Raw genomic sequence first — 27,527 nt, 5'->3', positions numbered from 1 at the left:
CTTACACCCGGATCAACTGCCTCGATCATCATGTCTAAGTGGGTTGGAAGGACTGGAGGCTCAGGCCCCTGTGGGCTGATCCACAGCCTTCTACTGGTGAATGGGTATCTCCCCAAGGAGGCCTGCAGCTGGAAGAATGGGGCCCTTCCCAGGCTGCCTACAGGTGTTCATGCCTGCCAAGGACTTTGCCAATAGCAACTTCATGGGACCAGACGGTCCTCCCTCTGCCACCGAGAATAACCAGAGCTGACCTTGGGGCAGGACTTCTGGGGTGCTGGGACATGGAAGGGGACTCCTGGGGTCGTCGTCACGTGGATCGTCAAAAAAATGGAACTTACTTCACCCTTACAGGTTGGTGAAAGCTGCAGGCTCTCGATAAAAGTTCAATGGCAAGCTGCACCTGCTTTCTTTGACAACGTAATGTAAGCCCTACAGAGAAAAACACAGAAGCCTCCGTCTAATCACCATAGAGACTTATTTATTCTCAGATAAAGTCATTAAATAATTCCCTCTATTCCTGACTCCGGCCTCACGAAGGGCCACGGGTAAAGCTCCGTGCTGCTTCCTGAGAAGGAGCTGTCAGGCTGGAGCTGGTGTGGGTGTTGGGCAAGTCGGCTCAGCCTCCACTCCTCACTCGGAGCTGGATCTCCATCCTGAGGAAGGCCTTGAGGTTCTCGTCAGCCACGTGCTCCTCGAGGGCAGCCAGGGCCCTCTGACCACCGTCTCGGTAATGCCGCAGCAGTGCATCTGCATACTCCACCCACACACAGTTGGGACAGCCACTCATGCAGCAGTTTGTGGGGGGCTGGAGCTCAGGCGGCGGGGGATACAGGGCTTCTGGGGGGCCCCTGCCAGGCAAGGACGACTTGGGCTGCCCTGTGCCATCTGCACCTGATTGAGAGCCCTCCTCTACATGGTCTTTCCCAAAATCTCTGTGGCCTTCACGGACTTGGACCCAGGCATGCGGCCTGTAAAGAACGCTGCCGCCTCCAGGAAGCCTTTGGCACCTGTCCCAGCTGGAGGGTCCACGTGGCCCCTAAGAAGACAGATGCTGGTAAGGCCTTGCCAGCCCCCAGCTCCAGGGAAATTTCAGCCTCCTGTCCCTGGCAGGGGGCTCCAGGTGCTTCTCCGCTTCCTCATCTCCCAGGAGACCTTAGACAAGTTACTCCATCTGTACACTCGGTTTCCCCTCTGTAAAGTGGACGTAAGGGCTGGAGAAATGGGTTCAGGGACAGGCACTGGGTGCACACTCCAGCAGATGGTGGGGTGGGGTGTACTCTGGAACCCCACCTCCTCGGGCAGGAATGGGTGCGGGGTGGAAGCTTGCGGGCTGGGGCCACACAGCTGCTTCTCCCTCTCCAACCAGTGCAGCCGAGCGCCCCTCTGACTATGCTGATACCCCCTCGGCAGTATCCCCTGCGCGCCGGCTGTGTGCAACCCCCTGGGGAAGCCGCAGTGAACAACGAGCTCGTGCTCCTCGCAGGAGTTAGCAGAATGAGTAAGTAAGGTCAGGGCGGTGGCAGTCAGTGTGGAAGGCCCCGGAGACCCTGGAGCAGGACACAGGACCCCGGGGCCGGGGCCGCAGAAGGGAGGGAAGGCTGCCCGCTGTGCCCGGTGGCGGGGGGGGGGGGCTGCCCTCGGGACCCTTGCGGGATGACCTGGGAGGAAGACAGCGATGAAGGGGCTATGCAAGGGATACTGCCGAACCGGCCGGCCCAGCGCAGGGCTGCCCCTCCCGCGGAGCCGCGGCCAAGACAGGAACGACAGCAGGCGGCGCGGCCGGGCGTCTCCGGTCCCTGCCGGGCCCCCGCCTCCCGAACGCGCCGCGCCCCGGCCCCCGCCCCGGCTCCGGTCCCGCTGATACTTGCCGGACCGCAGGCAGCGGCGGCCACCGTGCGGCCTCCCCCAACCAAGCTCCGGAGCAGCATCACCCGCGGCCCGGCCGCGCACGCGCGCCGCAGCCCCGGGCCCCGCCGCGCACGCGCGCCGCAGCCCCGGGCCCCGCCCGAGGCGGCGTGAGCGGTAGGCGCTCTGGCCACTCCGGGTCCGCCAGGAGCGGCACCGCCCCCAATGGGCGCAGACCTAAGCGCAGGAAGCGGAAATGGCGGGGTCGCGGGGCGGGACTGTGCGGGAAGGCGGAAGTGGTTTAGCCTGGGAGCGCCCGGCGCGCGGATGGCTGGCCCCTGGCCCCGAGGTGCTCTGCCCGTGGGGCCGGTGGGGCCCGGGGGGCCGGGGCGGCCGCAGGGGCGGCAGCAGCAGCTGCGGGGGAAGCAGCACTCAGCGCCATGGCCCGGACCGCGCAGGTGGGTCTCGGCGCCGCGCAGTCCCTACCCGAGGGTGCGCGGGAGGATCGGCCGGGTGAGCGGAGGCGTGAGGGTCTCCGGAGTGGCAGGAGCCACTTCCAGGGTCGGTCCCTGCCCTCCTGGGGCTCCGGGAGAACCCCTCACCCCAGCGACCTGCGAGAACCCAGGTCAGGGGCAGTCTCCGGTGAGGATGCGTCCTCGCCCGGCGCCCCCGGCGGCCAGGTTCGCTCTCCAGGCTCAGCTTCAGTGTCTCTGATTCTGCGTATGCTGAACTTAGGACGCGTCTCACTCTCCTGTTCTCGCTCCCAGCAAAGAAAAAAAGAAAGTGAATTGCAAGCCTAAGAACCAGGATGAGCAGGAAATCCCCTTCCGGCTCCGAGAGATTATGAGGAGCCGCCAGGAGATGAAAAATCCCATCAGTAACAAAAAGAGGAAGAAACAAGGTAACGCGCAGGCTCATGCTGGGTGGCCATACAGCTTTGTGTGCCCCAGTCCACTTAATTGCCTAAACGTTTAATCGTGCTTCAGGCAGCAGAGATCCACAGACACCCAGTGGTCTGACGGTGCAGGGGCTTGTGGAGCACTGACCGAAGGCTGGTGTCACCAGGGCCACAGAGGTGGCTGGCAGCAGGTGGCAGTGTGGTTTCGGATGAGGCTCCAGAAGGAGCCCTTGGGGCCTCCTGTTAGGATTTTTGGTTCCCCTCCCAAACTAGTGGACATCCATCAGAAGTGATGGTGGGTTCAGAGTGACTTTGGGAAAAGATCCCTGTGTAACAATTGAGGGAGCGGACAGGGCAGGCCAGGGAAGCTCTTGCAAGTGAGAAACGGCTGTTTCTTGGACGGGAGTGCAGAAACGATAGGGGGAAAGAGTGGATGTTTTCTGGAGGTTAAGGAGGGAGTTGATGAGAGCCCCCCTGGAACACTTACCTTTCCAACCCCTCACCCAGGGCCAGGTTGGGTAGCCACCTGTCAGCCTCTGCTAGAGATAACACTCGGGGCATTTTGAGGAATGGAGTCCAGCATGTTGGCGTTCTGTGTGTTTACATTTGTTTTCTCAAATATGAGATTGTTTTTACATCAATGCTGTTTTATAATTTCTTTTTTTTTTTAAGATTTTATTTATTTATTAACGAAAGAGAGAGAGAGAGAGGCAGAGGGAGAAGCAGGCTCCCAAGGAGCAGGGAGCCCGATGCAGGGCTCGATCTCAGGACCCTGGGATCACGACCTGAGCCGAAGGCAGACGCTTCACCATCTGAGCCACCCAGGCGCCCTGTTTTATAATTTCTTTGTAAACCTCATGCTTTTCGTTGGGGGTTATATGAGCATCAAAGAGACAGTGACAGAAAGAGGCAGGAAAGGTGAGAAGTAGAGGATGCACACCGGCCCCAGCAGAAGAAGGCACAGTTTGAACTGTGCTTTACGGAGCTGGCTCTTGTTTTTGGTGATTTAAGACATAAACTCATACGTGGTAAAGCAGACGGGTGGAAGGTATGATGTATGGCACAGCCTCCCTCCCTGTGTCTGAGTCCTGCTCTTTTGCCCTGAAGAAACCTCTGTTCATCTTCTGCTGTGCCTGCCCAAGAGAAGTATCCTGCACATTTTCACATACTTAGGATAGGAAACTTACATGTTCATTCTGTGCATTGCGTAATGTTCTGGGTTTGTGCAGTGAAGTCTTTACATGAAGATAGGGTAGTTATTCATCCAGTCCCCCGTTGATGATGAAATAACATTCAGGTTCTTTCCTGTTTTCTTTCTCAACTAAGCTGTGCTGGACATCTGTGACTTGCAGCAGTGGGCTGTGGGGCTCCCATCCCCATGGGTGTCCGAGCTGCCCCCGCTTGAGTCTGGTCTTCCTTCCCTGTGGCCCTGGCCAGCCTGGCACCACACCACCTGACCTCTCTCTTTGGTCTCAGCCCAGGCAGCCTTCAGAAAGACACTGGAGAAGGAAGCAAAAGGAGCCAAGCCAGACATCGCTGTCCCCAAGTTCCAGCAGAGGAAGTGGGAGTCTGACGGGGCCTACATCCAGCGAATGGAGGAAGAGGCCCAGCACGTGCTCTTCCTCAGCAAGAACCAGGTGGCCCGGCAGCCCGAGGTGCAGGAAGCTCCCAAAAAGGAGAAGTCAGAGCAGAAGAAAGCGTGAGTGGGGTGGGGTCGGGGTCCCCTGACCATTCTCTGCATCGATAGTGTTTTCTTCCTGGGGGAGCCCCACCCCACCCCAATTCAGGGGGAGCACAGAGAGAAGTGAAAACCTGTTTTTCTGTACATCAGAGCTTTTCAACCCTGGGGGTTCAGGGAGTCTCCGAGCCCACGGAACTCTGAAGGCCCAGATTTGTCTTTGCCTTTCTCTGGAAAAGCATCAAGGGGGCCCAAGAGCCAGATGAGGTCAAGGGCCTTTTGTCCACCCTGGCCAGTTGCAATAGGGAGAGGGGAAAAGATGAGGCTGGTGGTCCCTCAGGAAGGCTTGCTGGCCACTGGGGGATCCCACACAGCTCTGGGGTTCCCCTGCTTCTGACTGGCTGACACCGCCTCCTCGAGGACCTGGACTGGGGTCCTTTCCGTAAAAGAAGTTTGAGGGCCTTCAGCTGTGCCGTCCACACAAGTCCTGCGACCCCTTTCAGCTCCAGTGCCTCATCTGTAAAGTAGGGATACTGGCATCCCCAGCGGGGGCTCAGATGAGGTCCTTGCAGGGCTCCTGAGGGCAGCTTCTGGCACCAGGAGGGGGCCCACTGCCTGCTCTAGCTCCCCTGCCCCCCAGCCCTGGAGAAGTCTGGGAAGGAAGCCCTGTGCCACCTCCCTGGGCCTGTGGACATGGGCGGGGAGGTGGTTTTGACAAACAAGGGCTGTTTGAGATGTTTCTGCCACAACTGCAGCCTTTGAGATGGGCGGACCCAAGCTTTCATCGGGAGTTTCTGTCACAGCTGTGGGAGTTGGAGATGCTCTGCAGTCCCGTGGCACTGTCCGCATCTGAGCGCTTTTACGCTCGTGGTCAGGCCAAGTGACGAAAAGTACGTCACAGAAAACCTGAACCACACACCGTCTGGGGCCACAGCCACCCCCCAAACACAGCGCTGCACGTCTGTGATGGCGAGACCAGGGCCTCCACACCTGGGTTTGGGGAGACCCTTCAGATGCAGCAGCCCAGGCGATGCGTGGGGCCAGAGATTGTCTGGGGTGGGGGCCGCTCAGGGTGTGGAGCGACAGCTGGGCCTCTCCGTGAGGTGCCAGGAGCGCCCCCCCCATTGGGACAACCCAGAACGTCTCCAGATGCCATCAGAGGTGCTCTGGGGGCACAGTTGTGCCCCCCAAGAATGCGGCCTTGGAACCCCGGCGGCCTGCTCTTCCGAGCACCCGGCTGTGGGGGGCAGGCGGTCACCGGAGTGGGGACTTGGCAGCAGCTCGCTGGGCTCTGCTGTGGGGCATCCTCCTGGGCATGGGTGACCTCCGCTTTCTGAGTCCCGTGAGATGAGACTTGGGGAATCTGAACGGCACTGTGCTTTCTTCCCCAGCTTCCAGAAACGGCGGCTGGATAGAGTCCGGCGGCGGAGGGAGGAGAAGGCCGCAGAAAGGCTGGAGCAGGAGCTGCTCCGAGGTAGGTCCTCCTGAAGCGATCGCGTGGGCCTGGGGCAGCGGATGGGTGGCCACGTGGCCAGAGGCATGGGTTGTGTTCCTCTGCCCCTCCAGACACGGTGCAGTTCGGCGAGGTTGCCCTGCAGCCCCCAGAGCTGACCGCCCAGCCCAGGACGAGCAGAAGTTGGAGCCAGGTAAGCAGGGGCAGCTGCCCCAGCTGTCCCCCAGGGCCGTGTGGTCCGGGGCCTACACGCGGGATGCCACGTTCTCACTGGGCATACAGCTGGTGCACCAACACGGGCCCTTTCTTATCTCCCCTCTTCCCCGAACTGTGCCTCAACCTTCCGTCTCTGTTCTTTAGCCTGGGAAGAAATCGCTGATGCTGAGGATGCTTTTGAGCCCTGGTGGCACGTCCCAGCCTCTGACCACGTCACTGGCCCGACAGCGGATTATTGGGGAGGAGAGAGAGCGGGCCGTGCAGGCCTACAGGGCACTAAAGAAGCGGCAGGGGGCTCGGTCACCGCAGCCGCCCTGCTCTCCCCACCTGGCTTCCAGGAAGAAGGCAGAGACGCGTCTGTGACGGCAAGACCAGGGCCTCCACACCTGGGTTTGGGGAGGACGTGGATGGCCTGGAACATGCTGGGGCCCCCAGGCCCCCCACGTACTCGCTCTCCAGTGCAAAAGAGGCTCTGGGCCTTTGCTCTCTCGTTTTTTCTCCCTAAGATGGCTTTTCTGTGAGTGACCATCTACTGGGCTGTTCCTCACAGGGCATGATCTGTCCCAAGTGCCCAGAGTGGCCAGCACCTGTTTGGGACACAGCCAGTCAGGCACACCTAGCATCATTCGTCGCAGCTTTGTTCTGATTACACAGGTCCAGGCTCAGATAAGCCAGGGCCGCTTTAGGGAGGATGATCCCATAATCCTGTGCTTCGACGCCAGTCCGCTGGAGACAGTGCAGACTGGGTCAGCTGAATCTGTAACTGAAGCTCCGCATGGTTCAACAGCGCAGCTCGGCTGGAAGCACGGGCCGGGCAGTGGGCCGGAGCAGGGGTGAGGGGGGCAGGGGTCAGGGTCTAGGCCACCAGGACCTGCTTCTGGCACCTTGTCCCTGCAGAGGCAGGTGCAGCCCACCCAGGCTTTCACTGGGATATGGAGACAGGACACCACCCACACCCAGTGGGTTTGAGAGGAGGTTTGTGTTCTCGAGTGTTTGGGGAAAGAAGAGCAGGTCTGAAGCAGCTTGAGGGCAAGGACAGAACCCTGGCCCGGGACCTTCCTGAGGCTGAAAGGGTTATGTGGGGAATTCCTGCCAACAGCAGGGCCTGGCAAGCTTTGAATCTCCCACCAGAGCCAAAGGAGGGAGCACCCAGATGTTACCAGTGTGATTAGCTGTGGGGCGCGGGGCGCGGGGCGCGGGGTGCTGAGACTGTAGGGTTCTCGGCAATGGAACACGAAGGGGAGCATCCTACTGCTCATATCCTTGTGAGGACAGCACTCGGCTCCTTCCTCGGGCTTGGACAGCTCAGGAACTGCCATGTCTCAGCCTTGGCCATGGTGGCCCTACAGAAAGTGTGGGGTAGCTTCTGTGGGATCCTTTTTTGCCTTTCCCTGTTTGCATCCTTTACAATGTTTTGTGTTTGTTTTTTTCCAAATTAAAAACTTGAGGGCGCCTGGGTGGCTCAGTTGGTTGAGCGACTGCCTTCGGCTCAGGTCATGATCCTGAAGTCCTGGGATTGAGTCCCACATTGGGCTCCCTGCTCAGCAGGGAGTCTGCTTCTCCCTCTGACCCTGCCCCCTCTCATGTGCTCTCTCATTCTCTCTCAAATAAATAAAATCTTAAAGAAAAAAAAAGAAAGTAGAAAAAAAATTGAGTTGAAGTGTGTTTGTGACCAGGGCTAGCATCTCAGGGGTGTTTGTGTGTGGTAGGGGCCCTGTGCCCCACATAGGTGCTCGGGACGCTGGCTGCCACTGTGGAGGCAGATCACAGGTGCCAGTGGGGTGGGCAGCATGGCCGCTCCTTCGGTGGTTGGCACCCTTCCCACAGTAGGATTCCAGGATGTGGGCAGGACGGCAAGACCGGGGTGAACGCAGTCCCTGAGAAAAACCCATGCTCCCGGACCCATGGCCAAGCGTGGCACGAAAGCAGGAAGGTGGAAATGCACTGTGGCTGGAGGGTTTGCCTTTCAAAACCAGGTTCATAGCTCACATGGAGGATGAAATCACCTCGGGCCTGTCAGAGTGTCCCGAAAGCTCACCAACCCGGCTCAGGCTGCCTTAACCATGAGATGTTACCAGGCCCAAATCTGAGAGGAGCCCCGCGCTGGGGGCCGCCCCCAGAGACGGAGCCAGGTGCCTGTCTGCTGAGTGCGCACTGTGTTGACGTTTTCTAAAGCGGGGGGCAGAGGGCAGCTGTCACGCGGGGTGCCAAGTTGTGTGAGATCCACAAGGACTGCACCCCTGGGGTGGAGGCCGCTCGCATCCGTGGCTGCGCGACCCTCCCACAGAGGAGTGCATCCACAGGGTCGGGGGGTGGGCTGGAGCCCCCGTGGCCCTGCAGACTGTGCGAGAGCTTTGCTGAGGCATCATTTACAACCCCCACGTGAACACCCCCCCCGCCCCCGGCAACAATGGGGCCAACTGGAAACCCCGCGGCTGAGGCCAGGCCGCCGCGCTACACGCCGGGAGAGCACAGATGTCTGGCGTTCCTTCACAGCCTAACTAGCCTCAACTGCCAGCTGAGATGGAGAAAGCCACTTGCAGAAAACACAACCACACCCGGGTGTACAGGGCTTCTTAACCGACTGCAGCAAGCTGAACAGTAGCCCCACACAGACCTCTCCCTGTACCCTGGGAACATGCAAGCATGCCCGTTTTTCCAAAAAGGGTCTTTGCAAATGTAATTAGGGATCTCAAGATCATCCTGGATTTAGGGTGGGCCCTGAATCCAGTGACAGGTGTCCCGATAAGGAGAGAAAGCCACATGAAGACAGAGACGGGTTTAGTTCTGAGTCACAAGCCAACTTACACCGAGAAGTATCAGCAGCCACTAGAAGCCAGAAAAGAAGCAAGGAATGCATCCTCCCTCGGAGCCTCCAGGAGGAACCAACCCTGCTGACAACTTTCTATCAGTTTTTTGACCTCCAGAACTTTGAGCGTAAGTTTGGGTTGTTTTAAGCCAAGTGGCAATTTGTTATGGAGGCCCTAGGACACGAATACACCCTGTCCTCCCGCAAGCCCCCTCAGCTGAAATCAGGGTGAGCTTGTCAGGACCTCCTGCACTCTATCAGAGCCGCCCCCACTCTCGCCTACCTGCGGGACCCCTATGCCCTCCTCGGCGATGAACGTGCACTAAGCAGATGAACTAATGAAAACACCGTTCCCGTTCTGACTCCAGGCTCAGTTCTTTCCATGACAACGGCCTCATACAGTGGGGGTCACATCGTCAGCCTGTCAGAAACTCTACAGAGAGACCCAGTCTGTGGGGCTGTGCAGTCCAAACACCTGTGGGAAGGACATACATCCCGGGATGGGAGCAGGTCGCCCAGCCACCCTGCAAGCCTGTTGTCTTCTCCCAGCCCTGGGGATGATCTTTTCATTCAGAGGCCAGCTGGCAGGAGTTTCTGTAACCGGGGTTCCTCAGTTTACCCGTCACGGCAACTCAGGCCAGGAGCCCATCCCCTAGGCTTGTGCTGGGTCATCCTGTCCCTGATGAGAACAGATCTCTGCAGGCCAAGAGGGCGGCTCTCTGGCCCCTCCACAGAGCCGGCCCGTCACGGTCTCCTCCCGCAGGTCAGCTGTCAGCTGTCAGTCCCCTGGGTGTCCTGGAGCCAGTGCAGCACCTCCGCCAGGCCGGTGCCCTTGTGAGCGCTGACTGCCACTGTGCTGATGCTCTGCTTGGCACAGGCAATGATGTCTGGGAGTCTGATCAAGGACTTCATCTCCTCCACGGTCATGTAACAGGGCACATCACTACAGTGGAAGAAGCGCCCTGTCAAGGTGGGCTACCACAAGCCATCCCAACCCCCACCGGACCCCCCCCCCATGAACCACCCTCCCGGCTACGCTCCAGGGAGCTCCTCGTGGGGGGGGCACCCCCACACTCCTCCAGGATGACAAACCCGTACATTTTATTAAAGAGTATCAAGACCGACGCTTCTGCTAGTCCTTCCGCAGAAAGGAGACCCAGGAGTTGCACGCAGGAAGCAGACAGCTGAGTGGGGTTAGCCGCATCCATCATGAACTAGGGAAGAAGAAAATACAGACCGGTGCCACCTGTGAGGGAGACAGTCCTTCCCAGACCCCCTTCCTTGGATATCATGACCTGGCTCAGAACAGCACAGTGACTTTGAAACAAAGGACTTTGGGGTCAGCAGAAGTAAAGGGAAATGAGCTGCACGAGAGTGACCTGCTGTCACTTGTTTCCACCCACACGGGTCTCTGCTGGCATGGCCATCCGTGCTCCCAGGAAGGGTCCTGGGCCTTGGGGCACAGGCCTTGCTAGGATGGGACAAGGTACGGAGAAGTCAAGCGTAAGAACCCACGCGTGAGAACATCTCAGAGAGCAAGCACATTCCTGGCACAGAAGAAATACTTCTGTCGGGAGCCCCGCATGAGCTTTCACGTCAGCTCTGGAACAGGAGCACTAGGGATCAAGCTGGATTCTCAAAAGGAAGTCGCTGACTAGCCCAGGAACCCAAACTCCAGCCTGTACGGAGGGAGGTCCAGCACTACACGACCCCTAAACAAGTTCATGGGACCATGACCTACCAGGAGAGAACGGCAATTTCCATAGTAGCTGGGCCAGATGGGGCCCATGCACCCCCCCAGCTCCCGGATGGTAATCTTTCTTGGGACCACGATGTCAGTAAGGTCAGTGCCCACCTGTGAAAAAACCAGGACGCATTAAGGACACAAGCTCTTCCCCACTGGGAGCTCCTGGAGAGGAACGTGCACCGTCCTCTACACCGATCTAAACCCCAATACGCCCGTTCTCAAGGGCTTAGACCCTAAAGCACAACCCTAAGCAAAGAAGGCTAAAGTGGCTTCCAAAGGTCCACACCCTAACCCTCAGAGCTGGCTGTGGCCGCAGCTCCAACACCCATCAGTGGGATTCGCCTCTGGGGCGACCAGAGAAAGCAGGGTGAAGAGCGTGAGGGGCGGGCGGCTCGGGGCCCCTGTCATGCACCCACGTCCACCGCAGCTCTGTCCCAGGAGGCAGGCGCCTTCCCGTGACACCCCGCTCACCTCCCGAGGGTTGCATTCACACACGGACCCGCCGGACTCCAGCTTCCACTTAAAACAACCCAAAGCGCTTTGCAAACCGTAAAAGGTACCCGCTTCTGCTAAACCTGCGGGAGAGGGGCGGCCTACCGTGGGCCGCGTCGGGGGAGGATCGCCCAGATCGCCCTTCCCATCCCCAGAGCTCAGCTGTGCGGGCAGTCAAGGATCCCGAGGCGGGCAGAGAACGCGGGCGGCGGCCAGACCCGCCCGGCACGCCCGGCACACCCAGCACCCCGCCCCCGGGACCCCATCCCCGCTCCCCCGGGAGCATCCCGACGCCCGCACCGGTCCCCTGCCCCCCCGCCCGGCGCGGAAGGATATTCAGCAATCTTTTCACCAACAGCGTCTTCCCGACGCCCGAGGCCCCCAGCAGGAGACACATCACGGCTCCCGACTCCACCCGGCACCCGTAGCTCGGCGCAAGTCCCGCCCTCCACCCCGCTCTCATTGGACAGGGTCACGTCCGAGCTGTTCATTGGTTCTCGGCGCTCACCGCCTCAAAATGTGCAGCCTGCAGCCCAATCGGCGCCCAGAGTCTGGGACGAGTAGAAAAGCCCGCCTCCTCGCGGCTCGCGGCTCGCGGCTCGCGGCCCGGCCCGGCCCGGCCCGGCCCGGCGACGCGCGCGTGCGCGAGCCCGAGGGAAAGGCGGAAGCGGAAGTCGGGGGCGCGCCGGTTCGCAGCGGAGAGCGCAGCGGCGTCGGGTCGGGGTCCGGGGTCGCCATGGGGCGCGGCAGCGGCACCTTCGAGCGTCTCCTAGGTAACGCGGCCCCCGCCCCTCGCGGCTGGCCAGCGTCCCGGGAGCGGAGCCGGGGGGCGGCCGCGGAGCGACCCGGGCCCGGGGGCCCGGGGTGTGGGTGGGCGCGCCGGCGGTGTGGGGACCTGGCAGTCCGGGGCGCTGGGCGCGGGCTCCGACCCGAGTGGTCCGCGGAGGGGCAGGGCCCGCGCTCACGGCGACCGTGCTCGAGGCTCTGCTCCTGTGCCGGGGCGGGCAGGTTCCCCAGGGAAAGGATCGGCCCCCGGAGCCACAGTATCTGACTGAGCCACGAGTCCTGAGTCACGGAAACGGGTGACCTAGTCAAATAGACCCCCTCCTCCCCCCAAAAAACTCTAGGTTGCAGGGGAACTGAGGGTGCCCCAAACTCTGGGCTCCAAAGGGTGGAACCAGTAGTGTCCTCCCGGGGACCCGCCAGGCTCTTCGAGCGCTGCTTCCCTGGGAGGCAGGCCAGCCCTGTGTCCCCAACTGGGCTCCGGGGAGGCCCCGGGGGTTTAGGGAGGTGGTTTTTCTGTTTGTCAGAGGTGGATAGCTGGTCCTTTCTGGGCTTTCTGGAGGCCACCAATTTTAGTAAAAGAAAGGTGCATGTTTATGGGCATGTCCTCCACCCCCAGTGCTACTGGGTGGGCTCTGTGTTTGGGGTGGGTGCTCTGGGTGCTCCAGTGGTCGGTTTGAGCCTGCCCTGCTTTTTCCTTGAATGTGGTTTTGGAGGAGACCTCATATGAGGCACCTTCCTTGTTCTGAGAACATGCATGCCGAGGGGTGGTTCAGCCCTCCAAAGATCAATCCAGAAGTTACTACCAGATCAGCACTATGTGTGGATACACCTTATTAGACCCCCCGTGTGTCTCCAGGGAGGAGAGCCGGCATGGCTGGGGGAGCAGAGCATATTGTGTGTGTGAGGCAGCTGTGACGTACAGAGAGCACGGGTGTTATTGGAAGAATGTTTCTTGGAGGTCGTTCCTGGCTTCATCCCACAAAACACTTAGAGCAGAAGACTGGAGTCCAGGCTGCTCTTCTCCAGCCTTGCCCCCGCTGAGATCTCATCGGACAGGTTAAACGTGGGGAAAACCAGGGACTCAGGGACGAGGTGGCAGAGCGTAGTGTGAAACCCCGCCTGGCTTGGCCCGGCAAGCTGTGTGACTTTGGCAGCGACCTCACTGCTCCGCTTCACCGTCTTTGTCGTAAAGACGACGGGAATAGGACGTTGCTCAGGAGGTGGTTTAAGAACTCGGTGATCACGTAAAGTGTCTGGATCGAGTGCGCAGCGGGTAGCTGCTGTTAGTATTTTCTAAGCTGTTTGCCTTTCTGGAAAGGATAGTACTCTCATGATTATCGGGCATCAAGAGGATTTTCATGGGGTTTTCCGTTCAATCCAAATGTTTTAAATGGGGATGTTGCTGAGCTGTGGGGCCAACCAGGGAATCACAGAGGACGGGCCCCAGTAATGGTGTGTTTTTGCCGTAGACAAAGCAACCAGCCAGCTTCTGCTGGAGACCGACTGGGAGTCCATCCTGCAGATCTGTGACCTCATCCGTCAGGGGGACACACAGTAAGTGAGGAGGGTCTGTGCCTGCTCAGAAGCAGGGGGGTGGCAGCATGGCACTCCCGGCTTCCTTGGTGCCCACGGATGCTCTAGGATCCCGCAGTATCCTGCCCTGATGGACGTCGACCACATTAGGCCTTAGGGGAAGAATTGAGCGGTCCTCACGCCGGGGTTTTGGGGATCTGGGCACAGGGAAAGTGTTCCTCTGCACTGCTCGGAGGTACTTAACATCTGCTTGGGGGTTTTGAAGACCAGACGGTGGCAGAGGTTTTCTCAGCTTCGCTTTTAATGTAATGTTTTTTTCTTTTCTCTTTTACCAATATTTCTTTTTTCAGAGCCAAATATGCCGTGAGTGCCATCAAAAAGAAAGTCAACGACAAGAATCCTCACGTGGCGTTGTACGCCCTCGAGGTAACTAGATCCCTGCACTCTGGCCACCTCAAGGGTCGCTGCCCCAGTGTCCAGATGGCAGAGACAGCGTGACCCTGGGGCCTTGCCCACCTGCCTGGGGTGTGAGGGCAGGTAGGAGCAGCCCTGATGGAGGGCAGTGCCTCAGCTGCCCCACCTGAAGCTACAGACTCAGGGCCCTGAGGTTGACTCTGGTCTCTGTCCCTGGTGGTAAGAAATGGAGTTAGAAGAAGAAGGAGCACGTACAGCGCTGGTTGCATCCTGACTTAGAGCTGCCACGGGGACTCTCCTGATGGGCTAGGTTGCCCAAGGGGCCTGTCCAAGGCAGGTTAGCCCTGGCCAAACCAGGGGCTCAAGACTTCCCTTCCTTGGGTCCTGCAGGTCATGGAGTCTGTGGTGAAGAACTGCGGCCAGACCGTCCACGACGAGGTGGCCAACAAGCAGACCATGGAGGAGCTGAAGGAGCTGCTGAAGGTGGGCCCTTGGGGGGAGGCAGTGAGGCCCAGACAGTGGGGAGGGCACAGTTACCCCGAGGCTGTGCCTGTGCCTTTTTGGGGCTCTGCTGGCCCCTGAGGCAGTGGCAGGGCCAGGCAGAACGAGCACAGGAAGGTGGGTGTTGGTGGTCCCCGAACCTCCCGAATCCCAGCTCGATGACGTCGGGGCTTTACCAGAAGCAAACCGGAGTGCTGTGCTGGGGACGCAGAGGAGACCCTGCTCTTCTCGGGGGGTCGGGGAAGGCTTCCCACGGGCAGGGCTTGGAGTCTCACCAGGTTGTGGAGAAGGAGGGGGAGGAGCTGTGCGTGTGCGAGTGGCTGTGAGCAGAGGGTGTGGGCAGAGGCCTGGGGGGAGCCCCGAAGGGCGGCTGGGTGGGTCCCACATGCAGAGCCAGGATTCTGAGCCGGGAGATGTGTGAGTCTGACGTGTTTATGGAGGGAGGTTGGGGGAACACGGCACAGCAGGGACACCTTGGGGAGTGGGTTTCACACCCTCCTTTTGTAGAGGGGGGCCAGTCCTCCAGAGCCCCGAGAAATAATGCTGCACAGGCCACCGTCCACGGCCCCACAGGCTGGCGCTGCCCACCTGCAGGGATTGTGATGTGGGTGGTGACACCAGCAGGTTGTGTGATGCAGAGAGGGTGGTACGGGGTGCACCCGTCCCACAGGGGTGAGGCAGCCGGGGTGGTGGCCGAGGAGCGGAGCCCCAGACACTGTCTCTGCTACGTTGGGGGGCGGGGCCACAGCTTCCTGGCCTGTGTGGGTGTCCGTGGCCTCTCATGGCTGAGAGCCCCCCTGGACCCGAGCTGGGCCCTGACTGGGGACCCTGCATCCAGGCTGAAAGAGCAGAAGAGTCAGATCCTTCACTTCTCGTATCCAGCGATTGTGCCCTGTTTGTGCTGCATGTGGTCTAAGCCAGTTAGTCCCCCCTTGGAGAGAGAGGGTCACGATAGGACACGGATTACAGGAAAAGAACCAGAAGCCTAGTGGGTGAGTCTAGTTGGCATCTCCGCAGGGTAGCTTTCTCATCCTGCTGTCTTCCTGACCGTCCCCAGGAGAGCTCTAGGAATGTGACTGACGATGCTCTAAGCTGGCGGAAGTGGTGGCTCTGCACGTGGGGCAGCTCCTGGGGCGGCCGCCCCCTCGCCCCCGTGGCCCCGCCCACCGAGGCTGGCCGTGACCGGAGGAAAGGCGGCCAGCTGCACATCTGCTCCCTCAGCGTGGGTCTGGTGGGCGCCGCCTGATAGATCCTGGCATTTGCCAGAGCCACACCGGCTTACAGACTCAGGGGCCCCTGACACTGACTAAGCTCCTGGGGGCAGGGAAGGAAGAAGCAGGTGGTTATAGGGTAGTGGGCCTGGGGAACCGGGCTTCGGGGCTTCCCCAGTTTTTCCCAAGGCATTAAAGAAAAGTCAGGCCCTGAGTGGGCACACCGCTGTGACAAGTTTGTCCTCGGGGACCGGGCTTCATGGAGGAGGGCTGCCCCTGGGTAATGGGTCCATGCGTGGCCCCGGTGCCCCACGTGGGGGGCCCTCCCTGCGCTGCCCGCCCCACGTGCTCAGAGTGCCGCGGTCTTCCTGCAGCTTCCTCATGCTGAGACATCTCTGGCCTTCGTGTCTCCCATTCTCCTCCTCCTTCCTTTCTGTGCAGAGGCAGGTGGAAGTAAACGTCCGAAACAAGATTCTGTATCTGATCCAGGCCTGGGCTCACGCCTTCCGGAACGAGCCCAAGTACAAGGTGGTCCAGGACACATACCAGATCATGAAGGTGGAAGGTGCGTCGGGCAGGGGCTGTGTGTGCGCGCTGTGCGGGGCAGGGGGATAGCACCGTACTGCATGACCGGCGGCAGTGGGAGCCTGCTCTGGGCCTGGGAGCCGCTGCCTTTCCCGACCTCACGCCCAGTCAGGGCAGGACAGGGGCATGTGGTGGAGAACACACAAGTGAAAAGACTGAGCAGAGGAGCTAAGTCTGGAGGGTGGGGTCCTCGGAAGGAAGTAAAACCAGGGGACCTCGCCTCCTGGGGGCTGATTTAGCACGAGGGGTGGGAGGAGGCCTGGAGAGCAGGCAGCTCGTGTGCCAGACCTGAACGTGTAAACAAGCCAGCATCCTGTGGAGGACTTGGTTCCGAGGCCCCGGGGCCATCACAGACCAGGGACAAGGCACAGGAGGGGCCAGCCTGCCAGAGTGGCTCAGGCGGGAGCTGGGGTACCCCGAGGACGGCGGGAAATCCTGGGAGGGCTTCAGCAGGGCTGTGACAGCCGGGGGACCTTTTCAAGGCTTCCTCTGTGCTCCTCCTAGCTGCTACAGCGGCCACACAGATCTGCTGGGGCTTGGCGAGGAGGACAGTGGATTCAGACTGTAGTGCTCACACTGGGCAGTTGCGGGGGGGCTGGGTCAACCCCCACCTGTGCAGAGGCCCTGAAGTGAGGTGTGGAGCAGGGGTGGCGTCTGGTGGCTACGGGTGGGTCAGACCCCGTGGAGACTGTGGTGAAGGTTCTGTCCATGTCGGTGAGCTGGCCTCAGGCCCTCAATCCTGGACGTTGGACGTGGGATGGCGGGTGTATGTTCGCACTTTCCTGGGGAGACAGCCCAAAGCTTCATGGAATCCTCAAGGGACCTGTGTCTCCAAAAAGCATGGGAATCTGTTTTAAGAATCCTGAGAGGTACAGTTGGCTGGGGTGTGGGGCCAGGAGCCGGACAGCAGGTCCAGGGAAGATCTGTGAGGCCTCGATGTGGTGCGAATGAGGCCAGGCCCCATGCTCTGGGATGGGGCGGCCAGCTCACGCATCCGGACGCCTTCGCCTGGTGCTGGGTCACTGCGCTTGCTGCCCAGGGGCTCTGGGCCTCCTTTTGAGGGTGTGCTTGGGGAGGTGGCTGCCCAGAGCTAGGACGTGGCTTCCGAAGGTCTCGGGGCAGACTGGGCAAGGACAGCTGAGGCTGTCAGGGCCCCGCATACCAGTGTGGTACCAGTAGTGACCATGGTCTCTTTTCTCCAGGACATGTCTTCCCGGAGTTCAAGGAGAGTGATGCCATGTTTGCCGCAGAGAGAGTGAGTTCGCGGGGTGCTGGCCATCTAGGAGTTTGGTTGCTTTTTTTTTTTTTTTTAAGTTTATTTAAGTAATCTGTACAGCCAACATGGGGCTCAAACTCACGACCCCGAGTTCGAGAGCCACAAGCTCTTCCAACTGAGCCGGCCGGGCGCCCCGGGAGTTCGGCTGATTTGAGGAAGCAGAAGGGAAGTCCCAGGGTCCCAGCTTGTAGGGAACATCGGTGGGTGAGCTGCCATTTTGTCTCAAAAACAACATGTGTGGGATGTGCAGCCATGCCTCCGGGGTCTCAGTTTGGAACGCAGCTCAAGGTCCCTTTGTGCTGTGGCTGACGGGTTTGTGTAGTTAAGACAAATACCGACCCTGAGCTGCAGGGGGTCTTGCGGTCACACTTTCAGAAAGGAGAGTCTGTTTGGGGTGGGCTCCTGCCTCGCATCTGTAGACTGGGACCTCAGCCCCTGAGCCCACACTGGGGTCTTGTCCCCTTCGTGGGAAACAGGGATCTTGGCCGGGAAGGTGGGGGCCGTGTGATCCTGACTCTGCCTGCCCCCCAGGCCCCCGACTGGGTGGATGCTGAGGAGTGCCACCGCTGCAGAGTGCAGTTTGGGGTGGTGACACGCAAGGTGAGTGTACCTGCCACAGGGCTGACTCCACCCCACCCCCGGCTGTCCCCAGGAGGCCACTGAACCCACTCAGGATCCTTTTTCTCTTGGCTGTGGCCTCATGGTGCAAGGAGCAGTTCCAGCTTCCAGCTCCCAGCTCCGTGGTGAGCGGGGTCATCAAGGGGTCCCAAGCCCAGTGGTCTGTGCCGTCCGACGAAGCTTGGGCGCGGCTGTGCCCCCCTGGGGACAGGAATGCTCCAAGCTCGGGGCTGTGGGAGGCTCGGGTGTGTGTTGCCTGGGCCCACAGCCCCCTGGCTGCCTCTCGAGGCTAACAGCCTGTGCGCTCCGGCCCTCGAGCCACTGTGTCTCTCCCTCCGGAAGCACAGACCACGATGGTGGAGGCTGAGGCCAGGGCTTCTGAGCAGACTCACTGGACCACTGCCAGCACAACCTTTTCTCTCCCAGCAGCTCATGCATGAGAACTTTTCTTTTTAATTTGAGTTTTTTCCCCCCAAACGGTGGTTGCAGTTGAGAACCTGGAAACGTGCCATTTCCCTAGGGTCTTTGTGGCCTCCCAGGCCTGTCCTCTGCCCACCCTGGGAGGCCCGGCCTGGCGCCTTCTGCAGCGGGCAGTAGTGGGCAGGGTGGGCGCAAGGGGTCAGCGGCCCAGCACCAGGCCACACCCTGACCCGCTCCATGTCACAGCACCACTGCCGGGCGTGTGGTCAGATTTTCTGCGGCAAGTGCTCCTCCAAGTACTCCACCATCCCCAAGTTTGGCATCGAGAAGGAGGTGCGCGTGTGCGAGCCCTGCTATGAGCAGCTGAACAAGTGAGTTCCCTGCTGGGTGCCCTGGGGGCCCGGGTGTGCTCCCTGAAGCCGGGCTGCTGCTCCTGGCCGTCCAGGAGCAGGACTGGGACCTGCCAGCCAGTTGCTTGGGTTTGTTCTTTGGTTTGTCTACTTTTTAACTTGGAAGTAAAACTTAGAGAAAAGATGCAGGTGTGGGAAGCAGAGCCTGCAGGGTGCGGCCTCCTCCCAGGTCCCTCGGTGTTGACACGGCCTTGTGGGCGATTGGGCTCAAGTGCGTGGCCTCCCTTCCCCGTCCGCACTGGTGTTCCCGCATGTCTTGTTCATTCCGAAGCTCTGAGAGTGAGCTGCAGGTACCCTGTCCCCGAACCGCCCCTGTGTGCGTTTTCCAAGAAGTGTGTCCTCCTGAGAGCACAGTAGAGCCGTCCGCCCAGGACACGTGACGTCTGCTCCGTGTTCCCGTCTGGTTCGGCGAGTCCTGGTCACGTCTTGCGGCAGTCTTGCCCCCGTCAGACCCGCCCAGGCCCCCAGCACAGGGCAGGTGGCTGTCACACGTCCTGCACTCCATGACCCAGATCTCCGTGCAGCCTCTTTGTCCCGACCTGTGCGGTTCTCAAGGGCCTGGGCTGGTGTGGTGCCCCCCTTGGTTCGGGTCTGAGGCCTTGTGGTTCGTCAGGTTGTGTGATTCCCGGGATGAGGCTGTCCCGCTCCGTGCGGCCGCTTTGGGGGCCCGTGCTGTCCGGCTCCCAGTGTCAGCAACGGGAGCTCATCCGTCCGTTAGGTGGTGCCTCCAGGCCGCTCCCCTGGAAAGTTCCTTTCCCATGTTCAAACCTCATTGCCAGGAGAGGGGGCTGGGGCTTAGGCCAGGTGACCTGCCTGGGGTCCCGCGTCCCAGAGGTGACAGAGCTGGTCTGAGGGGCCGGTTTTTCTCCAGAGTGTGGCCTGTGGCACCACTGTCGTCATTCCGTGGGGATGCTGGGGGCCGGGGGATGGTGCTCAGCCACCCAGTGTCCTCTCGCCTCCAGGAAAGCAGAAGGAAAGGCGTCGTCCACAACGGAGCTGCCCCCGGAGTACCTGACCAGCCCCCTGTCGCAGCAATCCCAGGTACTAGCCCCGGGTCCCTGGGGGTGCCTCGTCCCCAGGCCCTGCTCACAGCCTTTCTGTTCCTAGTTGCCCCCCAAGCGGGATGAGACGGCCCTGCAGGAGGAGGAGGACCTGCAGCTGGCCCTGGCTCTGTCACAGTCGGAAGCCGAGGAGAAGGAGAGGATGGTGAGCTGGAGGGGGGCTCCCCCGGTGCAGGGGCACTGGGCTTGGGGGGTACCCCTAGATGTTTGGGGAGGGCAGAGGAGTGTGGTAGGTCGGCCCACCTACACTGGGACCCTTCCTGCCTCTCCCGCAGAGACAGAAGTCAGCATATGCTGCTGCCACGTACCCCAAGGCAGAGCCCGCGCCCGTGGCCTCGTCGGCGCCCCCGGCCGGCAGCCTGTACTCCTCGCCTGTGGTGAGCACCCTCCCAGGCTGCAGCCTGGGCCGTGCTTTGGTGTGGGAGGGTGGGAGGGCTGCCCCAGAAGGGATGGCCTGATGAAGCTGATGAAGGTCAAAGTCCAGCCTGATCCTCCCCAGCCCTCCGCTCCAGGTCGGGGTCCTCTGTAGGGGAAGATGACGCTGGGAAGGTTGGAGACCTCCCCAGAGTGAGAGGAGGTGGGCAGACCCTGGGCTCGAAGGTAGCCTGCCTTTTTCTGGCCTTGGCCCTCTCTGTAAATAAGGTGGTGGGTGGCAGGTGAGACAGAAAGTTCAGGAAGTCATGGCGAGCTCTGCGGTGCTCTGGGTGGGGCTGGGTGGCTGAGGCCCTAAGAACAGTCCACCGTTGGGACCAGCGGTGTGGTTGCTAGGAAGGCTGGCGGGGTACTGCCCTGCGCCTTGTTCAGTCACAGAGCCCCGGGGACCCCTTGGGCAGACCGGCCAGTGCCTGGGGTCCACTGTCACCATGGTGGCGTCCCAGCCTCCCGAGCGACGGCCTGGGAGGAGCTGGGCACGTGTTTGAGCGCATGGGTCACTGCTGCTCTGGTCTGTGTCTCCCCAGACTTCGTCGGCGCCGCTGGCAGAGGACATCGACCCCGAGGTGAGGGTGCCCCCACGTGCAGTGCTTTTCCCTGCTGCTCCCTGGCCCTTGCGAGTGACCCTTGTTGTGTGCACAGCTCGCCCGGTACCTCAACCGGAACTATTGGGAGAAAAAGCAGGAGGAGGCCCGCAAGAGCCCTACCCCGTCCGCACCCGCGCCCCTGACGGAGCCGGCCGCCGCGCCTGCGGAGGGGCACGCGGTCCCCACCAACGCGCTGGAGGTGCACTGCTCTCAGCACTCCCGTGGCCCACAGTCCTGTTGGAGGTGCGGGGGCCTGCGATAGGCCGGATGACTCCCTCACCCTCTCTCTCCTCTTCCAGACTCCCCTCCCGGAGACAGACTCTCAGCCCATAGCTCCCTCCGGCGGCCCCTTCGGCGAGGTAAGCTGTGGTTCCCTCACGGGCCCCACACAGGCAGCTCTCCTGATGGGGCTGAGCCCTGCCCACAGCGACCTCCCAGGGGCAAGCCATTCCAGCCCAGAACTCTCGATGGAACATCTCTGGGTTGGCTGGCTGTGGTCCAGAACTTGGCCACTTGCTGCCTAGAATGGATCGGAATATCCTAGGGCACAGCCCAGAATCACCTGGATGAGTCCTTGTTCTGTCCTGGGGCTTCTGGGCTCTGTTGGTCATTGGACTGAGAGACTGGGGCCTCTTTGAGGGAGGCAGGTTCCCTACAGGGTAGGGGCAGAGGGGCTGCGAGCGAGGCCGCCCGAGCTCCAGCCAGCTCTGTCCTGGCCAGCACCACACCCACGTGCAAGAGTTAAGCCTCCTCGGGCCTCAGTGGTAGCATTTGTCAAAGGGAGGGCTAAGGGTGCGCCCTCAGCACCACTGGGAGGATCGAGTGCTGCACAGCAAGCTCAGAGCTCAGGGCCTGGAGTGGTGGGCGGCGCGCCGCCCAAGGGGCTGCTCCGCAAGAGCCCCCGCCTGTCCCCGGCAGCAGTACCAGAACGGGGAGTCGGAGGAGAACCACGCGCAGTTCCTGAAGGCCCTGCAGAATGCCGTCACCACCTTCGTCAACCGCATGAAGAGCAACCACGTGCGGGGCCGCAGTATCACCAACGACTCGGCAGTGCTGTCCCTCTTCCAGTCCATCAACAGCATGCACCCCCAGCTGCTGGAACTGCTCAACCAACTGGACGAGCGCAGGCGTAGGTGCCGCAGTGCACGGGGGGGCCCCTCGGCGTGGTGTCGTGTGAGCACTGTGTGCTGGCCGCTCGCTGTGGGCGTGCAGAGGGTCCTCGGGTGGGACTACCCCGAAGGCGGCAGCTTCTCGAGAGTCCCTCTCTGGGCCGCGGGCAACACGGGGGGTGGTTCCTGCGATGAGAAATGTCCCACTAAGCATAGGACCATCAGCTCCAGGAGGAATCCCACCCCCAGCCCTGACCCTGGGAGCCCAGAAGCCAGCCGTGCCCTGCGGACAGGCACTTGGCTGGGTCAAGGCAGGTCTGGTGGCCAGAGCCCGGCACTGGGCAGCCAGTGCTTCCCTCCCACGCCACGCACTCCTGGCGCTGCCCTCTCCCCACAGTATACTATGAGGGGCTGCAGGACAAGTTGGCGCAGATCCGCGATGCCCGGGGGGCGCTCAGCGCCCTGCGGGAGGAGCACCGGGAGAAGCTTCGCCGGGCAGCTGAGGAAGCCGAGCGCCAGCGCCAGATCCAGCTGGCCCAGAAGCTGGAGATCATGCGGCAGAAAAAGCAGGTGTGGTGGCCGGCCCCACCTGGGGGGTGCCGACGTCGTGGACAGCCCTGATGGTGCCTTGTGCCCACAGGAGTACCTGGAGGTGCAGCGGCAGCTGGCCATCCAGCGCCTGCAGGAGCAGGAGAAAGAGCGGCAGCTGCGCCTGGAGCAGCAGAAGCAGACCATCCAGATGCGCGCCCAGATGCCCGCCTTCTCCCTGCCCTATGCCCAGGCACGCACCCGCCCCGGGCCCACCCCTCGCCAGGGGCTGCAGCCACCGAGGACTGCCCTGACCGCCGTCTCTCTTTGTCCCCAGCTCCAGGCCATGCCCACGGCCGGGGGCGTGCTGTACCAGCCCTCAGGCCCAACAAGCTTCCCGGGCACCTTCAGCCCCGCAGGCTCAGTGGAGGGCTCCCCCATGCACACGGTGTACATGAGCCAGCCGGCCCCCGCCACCAGCAGCCCCTACCCCAGCATGCCTGGGGCCGGAGCAGGTAATGGGGCGGGCGCAGGTGCCCACCAAGATGAGCTCCAGACTACTACTTTTTCCTTCGTTTTTGTTTTGCTATAATTTCAGTTCTACGGAAAAGTTAAATAGTACAAAGGGTTTTCTAGATTTCCCAAACAATATTTCATTACATTTGCACTCTCTATCCGTACGTGCAGGCGTGCGCACATACACGTGGACTTTTTTCCCTGAATCTTTTTATTTATTTATTTTTTAAGATTTTATTTGACAGAGAGAGGGAGAGAGGGAACACCAGCAGGGGGAGTGGGAGAGGGAGAAGCAGGCTTCCCGCTGAGCAGGGAGCCCGATGCGGGCGGGGCTCGATCCCAGGACCCTGGGATCATGACCTGAGCTGAAGGCAGACGCCCAATGACTCAGCCCCCCAGGCGCCCTCCCTGAACCTTTTTAGAGCGGGTGGCGGGTATGATGCTGTTTGCTGCTAGCGCGGTCACAGCATGTGACCTCACCGATGGCCGGGTTCAGCTCTCCCACACAGTCCCAGTAACACCCCTTGTGCAGACAGGAAACCCCATGGCTGTTGTCTCTAACTGTTTGGCTGCTTTTCATCTTTGATCTAGAATGTTCTTTCTTTGCTTTTGTGTTCATAACCCTGACTCCTCAAAGAGCACTGGCCTGCTGTCTTGCAGACCAGCCCTCTCTGGGTCGTGGTTGGTCTTTGTGGCTGGGTTTTGACCGTGCATCCTGGTCGCTGGAGCGCTCAGCAGGAAGGCACAGCCGGCTGCTGGCCCGAGGCGCGCAGGCGGCCTCTCGGGGTTCCTGCAAGGGCCTGGCTGTCCCGTGGCAGTCAGCAACCATTCAGTGGGGACGAGACTTGCACACATCCTTGCTCCTCCCAAGTTGTCACCCACTAGCTTCAGAGCCTTCTCTTCCATGTGTGAGGCTGTCATAACGTTTGTCACCCAGTGACTTTATCATCTCGTTCGTCTTGTTGGTCAGTTGTCTTTCCACTGTAAGGAGACACTTCTCTTCTTTACTCTTTCGTCGTTTACATCCACGTGGACCCATTTTATTCACATTTCACAATTGGTTTCACGGCTCAGATGGTCCCAGGTGTGGCCAGCTCTGGGGCCATCTACCCCCATTCTGTGTTCACATTGTCGCTGCTCAGCCCTGGAGGCAGCCCCTCTCCAGGGAGCCGCTGGTCCTGCGAGTGGGGGTTGTTCAGCATCTGGGGCCCGCGGCAGCCCGCGAGGACACGTGCACGCGTGCACAAGCCTCATCTGCGGACGGCAGACCTGGGTTCAGTGATACGGCCCGGGGCCTCCTCCCCTCTCCGTGGCTGTATCCTCCCCACGTGGGCTGCTCTGTTCGTTCCTGGAGTACACAGGAAGTGGTTTCAGGAACGCCAGCCCGAGCCCCTGGGGAGAGGTCCTCCTGACTGGGCTCACTAGGTCTGGTAGTCCTGTCTTCAGGCCCTGAGTTTCAGAAGGTGCAAGAGCTCGTTTCCCCCACCCCTCCCGTGCCGGCCTGTTACACCCCGTCGATAGTTTGGTTCATTTCTTCTGATTGCATTCAGCACTAGAGCTCCTCTCCTATCCTTGTTGGGTTTTTTTCCTTTTGTGAGAATGTGAAATGTGAACTTGGTTCCAGAAGTCACCCTGCAGGGTAGTGAGCTTGCTCCTCTCCCTCCGTAGATCCCAGCATGGTGAGCGCCTACATGTACCCAGCGGGGGCCACCGGGGCGCAGGCAGCCCCCCAAGGCCCCACCGGGCCCACCGCCAGCCCAGCCTACTCGTCCTACCAGCCTACTCCGACACAGGGTTATCAGGTAGGCGGGCAGGGTTGGCTCCCCTCCCCAGCGAGGGCCCGCAGCCCTTCTCCCATCACACGCTTCCCTCCACAGAACGTGGCCTCCCAGGCCCCCCAGAGCCTCCCGGCCATGTCCCAGCCTCCACAGTCCGGCGCCATGGGCTACATGGGGACTCAGTCGGTGTCCATGGGTTACCAGCCTTACAGCATGCAGGTGAGACACCGCGTGGGGTGTCCACATGGAAAAGAGGCTGGGGGAGCGCTGGGCAGGCCCCGCCTTCCTGCCCATCCCCCCTTCCCCACTGGGAGGCTCTCCTAGCTGGTGGGCATTTGATTTTCCAAGTCAGAAACGCCCCCCTTTATTGGCATACAGGGCTCCTTCACGTGGGGTTCGCTTCTTTTCACAGAGTCTCATGAGCACCCTCCCCAGCCAGGACGCACCTCTGCCGCCCCCCCAGCAGCCCTACATCGCAGGGCAGCAGCCTGTGTACCAGCAGGTGAGCTCCTCCCAAGGCTGCCGGCAGCTCAGCTCGAGGACGATGGTGGGGCTGTCCTGGGAGGAGGAGACCGTGCAGGCCAGGACTGCTTCCCAGCCGGCACACACGCAGCAGCGCACACAGATGTCCAGACCACACACGTGCTCAACCCCGTGGGCACTGGTCGGGAACTCCTGGGGTCTCCGCTGGGGCAGGATGAGAACAGGGAACCCACAGCAAGCTGGGAGGAGGGAGGCCTGGCGTGGGCTGGGCTTTGCCAGGACTGAGCCCTGGGGCTGAGACCAGGGTGGAGCGTTCTATAGAGAGAAGCCGCTGGGGGGGGGGGAAGGCCAGGGTCTGGGGAAGGAGGACTGATGGTTCCTGTGCCTTACCCCCAGATGGCGCCCTCCGGGGGACCCCCCCAACAGCCACCCCCCGTGGCCCAGCCGCCACCGGCACAGGGCCTTCCGGCGCAGGGCAGTGAAGCCCAGCTCATCTCGTTTGACTGACCGCGGCCGGGAGCGCACCAGCCAGAACAACACTACGGTTCTCTGAACCACCGCCTCCGTCTCTAACTAGCGTCGTATCCCTGCCTTCCTGCCTCGCTCTCCTCTTGCAGCCATGTAGTGTCCCTGCGGCGTGCAGGGGGCGGCCCTTCACCCTGGCCCCCGCCCTCTGTCCTCTCCCGCTGACTCCTCATGCCCCCAGGCCACACCCTCCTCCCCATCTCCCTGAGTTGGTCTCGGACTTCTTTCCCCAGGGCTGGGCCTCGGAGGGTGGGAGGGAGGGATCCTCTCCGAGAGGGAGCCTTCAAGCCCCGTGTGTCAGGTCCTGTGAGGGCTGGCTGGAGTGGGGTCCCTCTTCCTGTGCAGCCTGGGCCTCCCCCCATCTGCACCCGGGAGACCGCACGGCCTGGGGTCTGACTCGCGTGCGTGCTTCCCAGAGCCCTCTGGCGTGGCCCCCTGCGGTCAGCATGCACTCCTGGCCCTCACGGGAGGGTGGGGGCTTGTCTCCAGCTTCTCTGCTTCTGAGCTGCCATCTCATCCAGTGCCCCGAGTAGACGGAACGGAACACTGATAATAAAATGTCTTTCAACAAGTATCCGAGTGTCTCTACAGAAGGAAGGTGGTGGGCAGCTGGTGCAGCTCTGGACAGGGGCGAGTAGGCACATGCCTGTGGGCCAGCCTGTCCCAAGCCAAGCCTGGTTGCACGGTCAGTGTCGAGGGGTGGGCACTGCTCCGGCAGCAGCTGCAGATCTGATCCTCCCCTGAGACAGCACCACGGAGCTGTGCCCTTGGGGAGCCCAGCAGCAGGCCTCCCCGTCCAGCCCTGCTCTGCCCTGACTCCTCAAAGACTCGCAGCGCCCAAGGATGAGTGTGACTCTACACCAGTCAGAGTTGTAGTCTGGAAGAAAGTACCTTACCGTAGTGTAGACTCAGCCCCTCGTACCCAGAGTTCAGAACATTTCTCACACTTTAAACATCTCGTAGGTGATCCCAGCTAATGCTGGATCTCTTCTGTGAAGAGAGGGACTAGTTTACTAGACAGGCTATCTGAGCTCGGGCCAAAGGCAGGGCCAGGACAGCAGGAGGTTGCCGGGCAGAGGACGGCTCTTTCTTGATTTGATGTAACAAGCGCTGCTCCGTGCCTGGCTCTTAGAAAATCAGCTGGGAGAGCAGAGACCCAGGAGCCTCAGGGCAGATGTCAGAGGGGCCGGGGAGGCGCCCCACGTGCACGTTTGGGAGCTGGATGGAGAGGCAGGCAGGACTTCAGAGCGCACTCAGGCAGCTGGACACAGGGCCAGGGCTTACAAATTCTCTTCTCCCAGGCGAAACGCTAGCCCTCCCGCCCACGACCCCATCACTCGACCCTTCCAGGCTCAACCACAACCCCTAGTCGCGCTGTCAGCAGAGAATCCCGAGTTCAACCGCCCAGACGCGCGGGCCCAGGACGCGGCCTCGCTCCCGGGGCGGCACGGACCGACAGAAAACGTGCTCCCGCGCTGGCGCGAGAGGCAACCCTTCAGCGGGAGGAGGGAACCAAGGAGACGGCTGCCCAGAGGGCAGCGGGAGCTCTCGGCGCCGGGTGACCTCTGGCTGCGGGCGGCCGGGGAGGGCGTCCCGAGCCGAGACCCCCGTCAGCC

General features: G+C 61.2%; 4 protein-coding genes across 6 annotated transcripts; 2 read left to right on the top strand and 2 right to left on the bottom strand.

Annotated features, from left to right (window-relative positions):
* Positions 1-456: 456 nt before the first annotated feature.
* OXLD1 (oxidoreductase like domain containing 1) lies at positions 457-1,958 on the bottom strand. The gene is made up of 2 exons (XM_028112411.2): positions 1,869-1,958; positions 457-1,036 (listed from the first exon to the last, which is right to left on the bottom strand). Exons 1-2 carry the CDS (start codon positions 1,926-1,928, stop codon positions 617-619), a joined length of 480 nt encoding a protein of 159 aa, XP_027968212.2. The 5' UTR covers positions 1,929-1,958; the 3' UTR covers positions 457-616.
* A 171-nt stretch (positions 1,959-2,129) lies between these two features.
* CCDC137 (coiled-coil domain containing 137) lies at positions 2,130-7,742 on the top strand. The gene is made up of 6 exons (XM_028112694.2): positions 2,130-2,303; positions 2,613-2,746; positions 4,220-4,442; positions 5,813-5,895; positions 5,988-6,067; positions 6,235-7,742. Exons 1-6 carry the CDS (start codon positions 2,173-2,175, stop codon positions 6,451-6,453), a joined length of 870 nt encoding a protein of 289 aa, XP_027968495.2. The 5' UTR covers positions 2,130-2,172; the 3' UTR covers positions 6,454-7,742.
* Positions 7,743-9,249: 1,507 nt separating this feature from the next.
* On the bottom strand, positions 9,250-11,561 carry ARL16 (ARF like GTPase 16). Of its 2 annotated transcripts, none has more exons than XM_028112281.2 (5): positions 11,475-11,561; positions 11,118-11,302; positions 10,641-10,754; positions 9,998-10,113; positions 9,250-9,842 (listed from the first exon to the last, which is right to left on the bottom strand). In XM_028112281.2, exons 1-5 carry the CDS (start codon positions 11,533-11,535, stop codon positions 9,671-9,673), a joined length of 648 nt encoding a protein of 215 aa, XP_027968082.1. In that variant the 5' UTR covers positions 11,536-11,561; the 3' UTR covers positions 9,250-9,670. The 2 variants fall into 2 exon arrangements, with proteins under 2 accessions (XP_027968082.1, XP_027968083.1); XM_028112282.2 differs by having other exon boundaries at positions 11,244-11,302.
* A 243-nt stretch (positions 11,562-11,804) lies between these two features.
* Positions 11,805-26,485, top strand: HGS (hepatocyte growth factor-regulated tyrosine kinase substrate). 2 transcript variants are annotated; one of them, XM_028112579.2, is made up of 22 exons: positions 11,805-11,911; positions 13,394-13,478; positions 13,808-13,883; positions 14,262-14,354; positions 16,025-16,148; positions 17,371-17,423; positions 17,976-18,044; positions 18,729-18,853; positions 19,855-19,933; positions 20,000-20,098; positions 20,229-20,330; positions 20,913-20,951; positions 21,028-21,171; positions 21,272-21,331; positions 21,894-22,101; positions 22,479-22,651; positions 22,722-22,862; positions 22,947-23,124; positions 24,794-24,927; positions 25,003-25,122; positions 25,316-25,405; positions 25,783-26,485. In XM_028112579.2, the coding sequence occupies exons 1-22, from the start codon at positions 11,875-11,877 to the stop codon at positions 25,891-25,893; spliced, it is 2,340 nt and encodes a 779-aa protein (XP_027968380.1). In that variant the 5' UTR covers positions 11,805-11,874; the 3' UTR covers positions 25,894-26,485. The 2 variants fall into 2 exon arrangements, with proteins under 2 accessions (XP_027968380.1, XP_027968379.1); XM_028112578.2 differs by having other exon boundaries at positions 21,891-22,101.
* Positions 26,486-27,527: the final 1,042 nt, after the last annotated feature.

Source organism: Eumetopias jubatus, unplaced genomic scaffold (assembly GCF_037043125.1).
Source record: "Eumetopias jubatus isolate StellerSeaLion01/CBP00866 unplaced genomic scaffold, mEumJub1_p1.0 scaffold_10, whole genome shotgun sequence".
In the NCBI taxonomy this organism is placed as follows: domain Eukaryota; kingdom Metazoa; phylum Chordata; class Mammalia; order Carnivora; family Otariidae; genus Eumetopias; species Eumetopias jubatus.
This window is presented reverse-complemented; position numbering and strand designations above follow the sequence as displayed.

Excerpts from the sequence above, each read along its gene's own strand:
- OXLD1 (XM_028112411.2), bottom strand. The coding sequence starts at position 1,928 with ATGCTGCTCCGGAGCTTGGTTGGGGGAGGCCGCACGGTGGCCGCCGCT. Across the intron at positions 1,037-1,868 it reads CCGCCGCTGCCTGCGGTCCG|GGGCCACGTGGACCCTCCAG; the intron begins GCAAGTATCAGC and ends CTGTCTTCTTAG.
- HGS (XM_028112578.2), top strand. The coding sequence starts at position 11,875 with ATGGGGCGCGGCAGCGGCACCTTCGAGCGTCTCCTAG. Across the intron at positions 19,934-19,999 it reads CCCTGTCGCAGCAATCCCAG|TTGCCCCCCAAGCGGGATGA; the intron begins GTACTAGCCCCG and ends TTCTGTTCCTAG. Across the intron at positions 24,928-25,002 it reads CTCCGACACAGGGTTATCAG|AACGTGGCCTCCCAGGCCCC; the intron begins GTAGGCGGGCAG and ends TTCCCTCCACAG.
- CCDC137 (XM_028112694.2), top strand. The coding sequence starts at position 2,173 with ATGGCTGGCCCCTGGCCCCGAGGTGCTCTGCCCGTGGGGCCGGTGGGG. Across the intron at positions 2,304-2,612 it reads CCATGGCCCGGACCGCGCAG|CAAAGAAAAAAAGAAAGTGA; the intron begins GTGGGTCTCGGC and ends TCTCGCTCCCAG. Across the intron at positions 2,747-4,219 it reads CAAAAAGAGGAAGAAACAAG|CCCAGGCAGCCTTCAGAAAG; the intron begins GTAACGCGCAGG and ends CTTTGGTCTCAG.
- ARL16 (XM_028112281.2), bottom strand. The coding sequence starts at position 11,535 with ATGTGTCTCCTGCTGGGGGCCTCGGGCGTCGGGAAGACGCTGTTGGTG. Across the intron at positions 10,755-11,117 it reads GTGAATGCAACCCTCGGGAG|GTGGGCACTGACCTTACTGA; the intron begins GTGAGCGGGGTG and ends GTTTTTTCACAG. Across the intron at positions 9,843-9,997 it reads TTGATACTCTTTAATAAAAT|TGATGTGCCCTGTTACATGA; the intron begins GTACGGGTTTGT and ends CTTCCACTGTAG.